Source organism: Ammospiza nelsoni, chromosome 27 (genome assembly GCF_027579445.1).
Source record: "Ammospiza nelsoni isolate bAmmNel1 chromosome 27, bAmmNel1.pri, whole genome shotgun sequence".
Classification (NCBI taxonomy): domain Eukaryota; kingdom Metazoa; phylum Chordata; class Aves; order Passeriformes; family Passerellidae; genus Ammospiza; species Ammospiza nelsoni.
The window spans coordinates 1,262,222-1,272,645 of NC_080659.1; the positions used below are offsets into that span (position 1 = coordinate 1,262,222).

General features: G+C 56.8%; 2 protein-coding genes across 2 annotated transcripts; one reads left to right on the forward strand and one right to left on the reverse strand.

The window, feature by feature from the left end:
- The first annotated feature begins 787 nt into the window (after positions 1-787).
- Positions 788-3,655, forward strand: LOC132084677 (potassium voltage-gated channel subfamily V member 2-like). Its single transcript, XM_059489912.1, has 2 exons — positions 788-2,038; positions 3,372-3,655. Exons 1-2 carry the CDS (start codon positions 788-790, stop codon positions 3,636-3,638), a joined length of 1,518 nt encoding a protein of 505 aa, XP_059345895.1. The 3' UTR covers positions 3,639-3,655.
- A 2,443-nt stretch (positions 3,656-6,098) lies between these two features.
- On the reverse strand, positions 6,099-8,578 carry LOC132084664 (bone morphogenetic protein 4-like). The gene is made up of 5 exons (XM_059489891.1): positions 8,314-8,578; positions 8,055-8,200; positions 7,561-7,683; positions 7,002-7,200; positions 6,099-6,641 (listed from the first exon to the last, which is right to left on the reverse strand). The coding sequence occupies exons 1-5, from the start codon at positions 8,576-8,578 to the stop codon at positions 6,247-6,249; spliced, it is 1,128 nt and encodes a 375-aa protein (XP_059345874.1). The 3' UTR covers positions 6,099-6,246.
- Positions 8,579-10,424: the final 1,846 nt, after the last annotated feature.

Here is a 10,424-nt window from a genome sequence, read left to right on the forward strand (position 1 = left end):
AGAGGAACTTTTACTGCCTGCTTGCATTTCCAGTGTCCTGTTCCTGTCCCTGCCTGGGTGAGTCGTGGAGCTGAAGGCTGATGTGATGGCACAGGGCAGGGACACAGCAGCAGCTTGTCCCTCAGGGAATCTTCTCGGACACTGTGGAGGTGGAGGTGGTGCCTTCACCTCATCCCCTCTAAATCTGCACTGTGGGACTTGAGGGATGAGCTGAGAGGTCATGACCATCTCCCTTCCCTGGCTGTGACAGCTGACAGCCGGGGCAACTGCATTAGCCTTTAGCGAAGGGCTGGTGCCAAGAGCAGCATCTGGTGTGGGGATACAAAGCCAGTACAAATCCTGCATGTCTGCACCTTCCTGTCCCATCAACAGGGGGTAAATTGAGGCAAGTTTGTGCTGTTTCCAGTTTGCTGTCATGGATGTCCTTCCAGGACACAGCATCCAGCAAATGAAAACAGCTAATAAGAACAGAATAAGGGAAAAGAGAAGTGCAGAGCTAGAAATAGTTCCTTACATAAAGGACTAGTGCCTCAATCTCATTAGTGTCTTAAGGAGCGGGCACTTGGCCGCCTCCGAGTGCTCCGATGCAAACCCCAATCAGATCAGCAATCGGCTTTGGGACCCCGGCAGGTGCCACGTGGCACTGGGACACAGCTGTGCCCCTCTCGCTGCCCCAAGCCTGCAGCACCGTCCCAGTCAGCGTGTGGCCATGGGAGCGTTCCCATGAAGGCAGAGCTGCTGTCCTGTGGCCAGGAGCAGGAGTCACCGCTGCGGGAGGCCGGGCACCATGAGGCAGCAGCGCGCCCGGCGCGCGAGTCTCGCGGCCAGCCTCAAGATCGGGGATCACCGGGGCCGCTGCCGGAGCCCGGAGGAAGAGGAATCCTACATCCCATTTGCACAGGATAGCCTGGTAAGGCAATGGAACTCCATGCAGAACGTGGCAGATGGTAGCCAGGAGAAGAGCCAGACTCCCATCCAAAGGAACAAGTATCTGCTCAACATTAATGTGGGTGGCAAATTGTTCCAGATAGCTTACAAGGTACTTGCCCAATACCCCATCACCCGGCTTGGGAAGCTGGCGCTCTATACAGACCCCGTGAAGAAGCTGCAGCTCTGTGATGATTACTTGGTGCAGAAGAACGAGTACTTCTTTGATAGAGATCCTTCAATTTTCCACTACATCTTCCACTTCTACCGCAGTGGGGTCCTGTGGGTGATGGATGAGATGTGCCCCAGTAACTTTGTGGAGGAAATCGAGTACTGGGGAATCCATTTGAAATACTCCCAACGCTGCTGCCGGATCCTGTTAGAGGAAAAGCGAGATGAACTCAGTGAGTACCTGAAAATAGAGAAGGAACTGGAGGCAGAACTGGAGCCCCTGGAGTCAGGGACGCAGTTTGATGGCAAGTTTCTGGGTCGGTTTCGGAAGATGGTCTGGAACCTCATTGAGAACCCGTACTCTTCTGTCCCAGCCAAGATCATCGCTGTCATGTCGAGCTTCTTTGTGCTTATCTCCATTGTGGGCATGACACTGAGCACAGTGGAGGAGATGAAAAACAAGACAGGGAAAATGTGGATGGAGCAGATGGAGATGATCTGTGCCATCTTCTTCACCTCTGAATATCTCATGAGGCTCATATCCTCCTCCAGCTTCAAGAACTTTCTGCGGGCAGCATTTAATGCTATAGACCTGGTGGCCATCCTGCCCTTCTACATCCAGATCCTCTTTGAAAATATGGATGATGGAGAAATGCAATACCATGAGGAGCTGCACAAGGTGGAGAATGTGAGCAAGCTGGGCAAAGTCCTCAAGCTCATCAAGCTCATGAGGATCTTCCGCATCCTCAAGCTGGCACGGCACTCCACTGGCCTCCGGGCCTTCAGCTTCACCATGCGCCAGTGCTACCAGCAGGTCTGCTGCCTCCTCCTCTTCATTGCCATGGGGGTCTTCACCTTCTCTGCTCTCATCCACTCGGTGGAACATGATGTCCCTGGCACTGACTTCACCAGCATCCCCTGCGCGTGGTGGTGGGCAGCGGTAAGGTGGGAGCAGCTTCTGAGAGAGGGGCTGCCCCAGTGCTCGGGGGATTCACCGCTGCTGCTGGGCACGAGGCAGGAAGGGCCCAGCCTTCCCACCTGCTCAGTAATGGTGGGAGTGCCCTGGTGCTCTGAGAAAAGGAGTCAGAGGTTTGGACTGAGCCCAGAGGCTCAAAAGCTGGTGCTGGGGTGGGATGGTGGGACAGAGGTGGTGCCTTGGGAACCTCCAGAGCTGAGTTGAACAAGCAGGATGTGACTCAGCTTTATCTGTCATGGGACCCAAGTGTTGAATGGATGCAGCCTGTGGGTATGGGGACAGCCACCCTGGACAGCCTAAGGCCTGGACAGCATTGCAGGCCCCCTGAGCTCAAGGGGCACAAGAGCTTGTGGGTCTGAGATGGGGAACCCATGGCCACAGTGTGACTATGGCTGCAGGTAGCACCCACAGTCACACTGTGCCTCAGCCCATGTCATGAGAGTGGACACAGACTGGACACAGCTGCCCATTCACTGCCCTGCTTGTGCCAGGAGCTGGCAGCTCTGCAGAGCTGAGCACTGTAATAAACCTGGCATTACCTCCGAGATGGGGAGCAGCTAAAGCACTTGAGAGCCACAGGTAATGAGGACGTTTTGATTTACAGATTAAATGATCCACAGATCACTTCTGCTCTTATAATCCCCTTTGGCCACTGAAGGCTATCTGGTTCAAATTCATCCCTCCTTGAGGAAGAACAACATCACCAGGTTCAAGCATTTCAACGTCCCTTTCCCTGGGAGCACAGCTCCCTGCCAAGCCCAAAACTCTCTGGCATCAGATCTCACCCTAGCCCTGCTCCCCATTTACTAAAAATGGTTTATTCCCAGGCAATGCTTCTGTTTCTCCTGGAGGGAGGCTCCAGGAAGCTTTGTTTGTCTGGGGCCAGACAGCTCACAGCCAGGAAGCTCTGGAGCCACGGCTCTGAGGGGGAAGGAAGCTCCTGCAGATGCTGACTGCTGGGGAAGGCTCAGTTCAGGGGTGTCCAGCTGCCTTTGAAGAGACACACACAATAGCAGTGAGGGAGCAGGGTGTGGCCTCTGATCTGTGTTTCTTGGGTTCAGCCGGCCCTTTCCTTCATCTCTGCTGGTCAGCCTGCACAGCCTGGTCAGTGCAGCCCTGGCCGTGCAGGTTCTGGAGAGGGGACAGCTCAGCTGCTGCATCAGGATCAGGGTCTGGCACTGGTCACAGGGGACAGGTGGCTCCACAGAGGGGCAGGAGGGAGTGAGTTCCAGCACCAGCTGTTGGGGTCTGCTGGGCTTGTTTCCATGGGGTTTTATCCTTTTCTGTCCCTGCACAGGTCAGCCTCTCCACCGTGGGCTATGGAGACACTGTGCCTGACACAATTCTCGGCAGGATGGTGGCATTCGTCTGCATCTCCTTTGGCATCATCCTCAATGGAATGCCCATCTCCATCCTCTACAACAAATTTTCTGACTACTATGCCAAGCTGAAGGCCCATGAGATGAGCCAGTCACTTCAGCTTTCCAGGAGGATCCAACTGAAGCAGCGAGTCCTGCGCAAGTTCTCAGAGTGCTGGAGAGCTGATCCCCGCTATTACCGCTGAGCACAGGCTCCCCACCCCAGACATCCCCTGTCCTGGCCATCCTCCCTGTAGCTCCTGTCCCCCAGGGAGGCCCCGAGCTGTGGGCAGGGTCACAACAGTGCTGGGGCTCTGCTGCTGCACAGGGGCTGCTCCCAGCTGGGACCTCTCTCACTGCTGCTGCTGGACAATGCTGTCCTGCAGAGCAGTCAGCCAGGGCTGTTTGTCTGCCCTGGGCTGAGGCAAGGGCACCCTGACATCATGGGGAGTGAGGATGAGACTGAAGTGTCACCTGTGGGAGGCAGGTAGCCCAGTGTGACTCATGTGCAGGTGCTGCTCCATTCCCTGCTGAGTGGGACACACACAGGCTCCCCCTGCCCAGCCAAGCAGCCCAGGCCTGGTCCAGTGTGGAGATTTCAGTGAAGGCCCAGAGGAAAGGCTTGCAGCCATACATCCTTCCAGCCAAATCTGCTCTTCTTCCCACTGCCCTGGAGTTTGGGTCCTGACTTGGGGTGCTGCTGTGATGGGACCCACAGGCACTATAGGCACACAGAGCTCATAGCCAGAGCACCCCCAGGAACAGGATTTAATAAACCAGGCCCAAACCTTTATTGTCATGGATTCTTGTCCAGCCACTGTGTGTGATTCAGTAAACTGCTCATCATTTGGGGTGAGGAGGGGACATCTCCCCAGGGCTCACAAGTCCCTCAGTGCAAGGACCGGGCTCTGTCCATGCATTAGTTTTGGAATGAGGTACCTGGGTCTGGGTGCATTGGAATTGGAGCTGGGATGTGCCTATGATCAGGACACACCAGTTGGCTCTGCCCTGTATTCACATCATGGGAGGCAGTGGGGAACATATCTGGGGGCACAGGGCAAGGATTTGCCCTCCACTGTGACCATGTCCAGTGAAAGGGCTTCCTGGAGGGATGTACCCTTCCCTTGGGTGACATGGAGAGAGGGACCTCGGGCTGCAGGGAGGGTTGGCGTGGGGAAGAGCCAAGAGCTGCTGCTGCTTCCAGGTGAGCAGGGGAAAGAAACTGGTGCCAGCCAGGCCAGGGTACAATTCACTCACTAGTGAGCTGGAGATGCCAGGGGGACTCCTGGTATCAGCCTGTGGCTAAGCTGCTGATGTTGGGAACTTGGAAAGAGACTTGGAGGAGCTGAGTGCTCTGGCAGGGACAGCCACACTCCTACTGAGAGCTGGGCTGCAGGGGACAAGGGGGCTGTGCCACCAGGTGTGAGGGGACCCCTGCGCTGACCACCAGCACCTAAACCCACTCCCCAGTAACCCACACTGACACCCACCCTCTGTGCACCTCCCCAGCACTGACCTGACCCCACAGCCTTGGGCGGCTCTGGTTCCACCCCATTTCTCTTCCATGAGGAACATTCTCTCTGGGCACAGCAGTTTCCTCTGACCATCTTCCCCCAGAGCTCTCCTGCCCCACTGTCCTGGTTTCAGCTGCAATATTGTTCATTTTCTTGGCAGGGGCTGGTACAATGCTGTATTTTAAATTCAGGGTGAGAATATTCTTGATCACACACTGATCTCTCAGCAGCCAATTGCTGCTAGGAGACAGGCTGGGCATAGATCAGTGGCTGCTGAGCAACTGGGTATTGGGCATCATTTGTCTGTCTTGGGATTTATGACTCTCTCCTTATGGTGTCTCCCTTTTCATTACAAATATTATTAAATATTACTATATTTTATTTCCATTATTGAATTTTCAATTGGGTGTCTCAACCCGACGTTTTACCTTTTCTTCTGATTCTCCTCCCCATCCCACCAGGGTGGAGGGGGAGGCCAGTGGCTGCATGGTGCTTAGTTGCCACCTGGGCTTAATCCTCAACAGTCACCACTCACCCGCCCCCGCAGCATCATCTCCAGGCACCTCTACAGACACCCCCATCCCACCCCAGACCCCATCACCACATTCCCCCAAGCACCTCCATCACCTGCTCATCTCCCTGCACCCCCAGCTGCAGGCTGATGGTCCTGAGACCGTTCAGCTTTCAAGGAACCAAGGAACGGGGCACACCCACCCCATCCCCTTGCCCTGGAGACTGCGCTGCAGCTGCATCTTCATCCCTCCATGTGCACCCCCTGCCCTGTGCCTGAGAGATGTTTCCTTGCCCTGTTCCTGGCAGCAGTTCAGAGTCCACAGGCAGCCTTTGGAGAACAGCACTTTTAAATAGTTGCTCTGAATTAATTTTACAAGTCACAGCAATGCAGGAATGTACAGACATTTACAGGACATTGTACAGGCAGTTTCTCTCATATATTAGTGCTCTTGCTATATACATATAGTACAGCCTGCTGGAGCCTCTGCGTGGGCAGAGACACTCATGGCCCTGCACAGGGCACCCCAAAATGGAGCTGCGGCCCTGGGGCTGCTGTTTCACACGGGCTCCTTCAGGTTGGCTTAATCAGAGCTTGGCCCTGAGCCTCCCTTGGCTGGCCCTGTCAGGGGGTGACACCATCCTGGGCAGGCCCAGCACCCTCTTGCTTTGCTCGTCCCAGTCTCTTTTAGAGGGTTTGTGGGACAGAGACCCCGCTGGTGCTCCAGAGGGAGCGGGTGCAGCCCCACTGCAGCCCCTGCAGGTGTTTCCAGCCCCTGCTCCTCCTGCCTCAGTGGCAGCCGCAGCTCCCGGCCACCATGTCATCGTACTGCTTGAGCACCACGTTCTCGTCATCGTCGAAGTAGAGGAGGTTGATGGAGAAGAGCTTGTCGGGCACGCAGCAGGGGCTGCTGACACCCTCGCTCAGCTTCAGGGCGTTGATGATGGACTGCACGGTGGCGTGGTTGGTCGGCCGCATGTTCTCGCCCAGAGGGAAGGGGCAGGAGCCTTTGCAGTGGAAGGCGTTGTACCCCCGTGGTGAGATGATCCAGCCAGACCAGCCAATCTCCTCAAAGTCCACGGACAAGGGATGCCTCTGGCAGGGCTGGAGCCTGCCCAGCGAGCGTGTGCTGCGCGACCTGCCCGGCTTGGGCGCCGGGAGATCAGGAGCTTGAGGCGTTAAATCTGTCAGAAAGGAGCATCCCATGTCATTGGCCACTGCGCAAGCTTGGGTGGAGGGAGAAGATACTGCAGCCCCCCCAGCCACACCTCCCCACAGGTTTTGTCTGCAACCCTCTGGTCACAGCCTGTCACCAGCCCAGACAGAGCCAGCAGGAGGTGACAGCCTCAGTCTCATGGCCAAACTCAAAGCCAGCTTCACATCTGCAAGCAGGCAACACCCCTGAGCAGGCTACACCAGAAAGGAAAGAGCCTCTCCCAGCAGCCAGGGAAGGAGGTTTGGATTTGAGGAGCGCACATGTGGGGAGCACCTACTGAGAAGGGATGTTGGCACCGAGGGAGTGGTGCCAGGCGTGTGGGACCCACCTGGGAAGCCGGCTGTGGGCAGCGACGCTCCGCGGCGCCCATCGTCCGTGAAAAGCACCAGCATGGGCTTCTTGCTCTCGTGGTGGCCCCGGCCAGACGCAAACTGCAGTGGTGGAGGGTCCAGTGGGGCCCCCCCCCGGCTCTGGACTGTCACCAGCAAACCCTGGTTGCTGCTTTCATCTTCGGTCCAGTCGCGAACCTGGGGAGCCAAACCAGTGTCACCACGGGCTGGGACAGGCACTGCGGTGTCCCCACAGGCAGGTCCCGGGCCAGCAGCAGGACATGGTGACTCGGGACCCCTTGAGGCCATACTCTGTGTGCCGTGGGAAGGGATTGCTCCGGGGCTGCAGCACAGGGGACACTGTGGCAGGAGCTAGCACCAGCACACCTTGCAGAGCAGTGAGACAATTTTGGGGAAGGATGAAGCAGCCCCGGGGCTCTTGGCAGGACTATTTCCTCCCCCTCCCAGAGGGTGTATTCACCCCATGTCACTGCAGAGACTACAGACAGGAAACTACACTGGAGCCTGAAAGGTGAAAACAGAGGAAAAGTGACTCACAGCTGGCGTGATGGTAAAGACCTCCCAGCCCGAGGTTTGCAGTGAGACAAGCCGTGCTGCCAGCAGCTTCTTCCCTCCAGGGGTGTCTGGCTTGTCTTTCTCCAGCACCTGGTACACACTGACCTGGGGAAGGCAAAGGTGGTCACCCCGGTGTACTCTGCCCGAGGGGTTGACCCTGGACAGAGGTGTGGGGGAGATGGGGAGTTGTCAGCATGGATTTGTAACAACCTTGGTGTGCCTTTGCTGATGTTTGCACAAGCCAGAAGAATGTTTAAGAACCTGCCGCAGTTAAATCATCATGATTCTCTGTGAAACATTTGTTCATGGGATCCTAGAGCCAGGCTGTGTTCCCATTGCAGGCAAATGAATGACCACAGTGTGCCAGTGGCACCGCTGGGCACAGGCTGGGGGACAGCTCCATCCCCATCCCCATCCCCGTCCCTGTCCCCGTCCCCATCCCCATCCCCGTCCCTGTCCCCGTCCCCGTCCCTCACCTGGCAGAAGTGCTGCCGTTTGGGCCCATCTGTGATATCTGTGACCCTCGGCCAGAGGCGGAAGAGGTGCAGCTCTGCCGTGAGGATCTTCTCGTTCTTGGCCACGCTGGAGAGGACGAACAGGAACCGCATCTCCTCGCTGTGAGCTGGAGAGAAGGATGTGCTGAGGAGAGCAGAACCAGGGGCGGCACCGCCACCGGCCGCGTTCAGCCCCTCCCCAGACGCTTCCCAGCCCCTCGGGGACGACCCCCGCCCTTACTTTTCTCCAGGAAGCTGCGGACGGTGTTGCCCTCCAGGATGTCGGGGTTCTTGGTGACACCATCCGCGTTGGCGACACTGTTGAATAGATCCACCATGTACTGGGGCGGCTGCTTGGAGTGAGTCGGAGGGGCTGGCGGGTCTTCTATGCCAAAGACTTCCAGGAGTTTTTTCAGCGCCTCATCCCGCCGGATGGCCACGCTGGCAGGGCCCGGGCTTGCCGTGTGGGCCAGGGCCAGCAGCAGCAGCAGCACCGTCCGCAGCATGGCTCTGTGCTCGCTGTCCCTGCACCACTCCCGCGGCCTCCTCGGTGCTGCATTTATAACTGGACTGCAGTGAAATATGCACAGGAGCAATCAGGAGGGTAAAGAGAGCTAATTGCCGTGCTAACAAGGTGAGAAGCCCGGCTCCCGGGCCCCCTGCATCAATTAGCCCCAGTACACAAGCGGGAGGCAGGACGGCTCACCAGGCTGTCCCAGGCTGGCAGGGACACGGGGCTCCGGGGCCAGCAGCCCCTCGGCTGGGCCTCGGCTGGGCTGCATTCGCTCTCCGTAGGGGACTAACTGGATTTTAATGACGGCACTAATGGGACAAATCGGAGCACCTTTGTGTGGAGGAATGCAGCCCATCAAGATGAGCATCCCCTGCCCGGGCCGGCCCTGCCCCTCTCAGCCGTGCTGGGAGCGAGGATCGTGGCGGGGCTCAGTGCCACCCTGGTGTCCCCGCACCATGTCCCTGTCAGTGCGCAGGGTGCGGGCAGCCCCGCCTGGGCTGTGTGTCCCGCCAGAGCCGAGGCCATGGGCACAGCAGGATCCAGCAGGGACTCGGCGGGGCTGCGGCCCCGGGCTGTGCTTGGGTCACACCGCAGCAGCAGCAGCACCCTAAGCCAGCTTCTTCTTTTTTTTTTTTTTTTTTTTTTTTTTTTTTTTTTTTTTAATAGGCTATTGGCTTCCGGGGAATTAAAAGGCATTTGCTGCTAATTCCTGAATACTTGAACTTTACGAAATATCCGAGTACCGGGATAAAAGCAAATTCTTTAAGTCTTATTCCAGAATCACACAGAGAAACTAAGCTGGTGCAGGTGGACATGACACACTGTACAGCTGCCATGGGAATTAACGGAAAAAATTAGCATTAATTAACTAATTCATCAAGCGGCTGAAGCCCTGCTAGGACCACCTGATGGGAGACAAGGTGAAGGCTGATGTCCAGCGGTGCCCACAGTTTATTCCAGCCCAGAGGGCTGTTAATTATGCAGAACAGGCACGGCGGCACCGACCGGCTGGAGTCAATGGCGAGAGGAAACTATCGGTGTCCCCGAGATCCTCTCGCTGCTCTTGCCAGCTCTCCAGCAGCATGTCCCACGGGATATCTGGGGGTGCTGCAGAGGAGGCAGCTCTGCCCCGACACGCTCAGCTCCCTGTGCCCTCTCCTGTCTCCGGCTCCGCAGTTTGCAGCCGGGAGCAGCCAACCCGTGCACCCCCAGCCCGTGCCAGACGGCTGCATCCTCCGGGATGCTGGATGCGGAGGGGCCGTAGAGCTGCACAGTGGAGCCCCAAGGACCTGCAAATTGCCCACGATGTTTATTTTACAAGCTGCGAAACATTTTGTAGAGAGTTCATTTATACCCGCTGGTTAAAGTAGCTTTTATTAAAAAAAAAAAAAAAAAAATTGCCTTTTCTCATTTACATATCCTACAGACAGTCTGGCGGGGTCTCGGGAGCCCCACCCGCAGCTGCCAGCCCCGCTAGCCCGGCGATCCCGGATGGCAGCGACCGTGCGGAACCTGTGCCTGGCAGAGCCGTGTGAGGCACCGCGTCCCGGGCAGCCTGTGCCCAAACCAGGCATTGCTCTCCGTCCTGTAACTCCCTGCAGATATAACAGTGCATCCCCAGTGCATCCCCAGTGCATCCCCAGTGCATCCCCAGTGCATATCCAGTACAGCCCCAGTGCATCCCCAGTGCATCCCCAGTTGTAGAAGTCCATCCGAAAATCCTTCATTTTTTGCCTCACAATTGTCATGAGAAAAGACTACCGAAGGTTTAAAACTGCTGAGCAGGTTGGGAAAGAAAGTCTCCTGCTTATCTAGTGTGTTCACAAGTGATGTTTGCA

Excerpts from the sequence above, each read along its gene's own strand:
- LOC132084677 (XM_059489912.1), top strand. The coding sequence starts at position 788 with ATGAGGCAGCAGCGCGCCCGGCGCGCGAGTCTCGCGGCCAGCCTCAAG. Across the intron at positions 2,039-3,371 it reads GCGCGTGGTGGTGGGCAGCG|GTCAGCCTCTCCACCGTGGG; the intron begins GTAAGGTGGGAG and ends GTCCCTGCACAG.
- LOC132084664 (XM_059489891.1), bottom strand. The coding sequence starts at position 8,578 with ATGCTGCGGACGGTGCTGCTGCTGCTGCTGGCCCTGGCCCACACGGCA. Across the intron at positions 7,684-8,054 it reads AACGGCAGCACTTCTGCCAG|GTCAGTGTGTACCAGGTGCT; the intron begins GTGAGGGACGGG and ends TGCCTTCCCCAG. Across the intron at positions 7,201-7,560 it reads TCTTTACCATCACGCCAGCT|GTTCGCGACTGGACCGAAGA; the intron begins GTGAGTCACTTT and ends TTGGCTCCCCAG.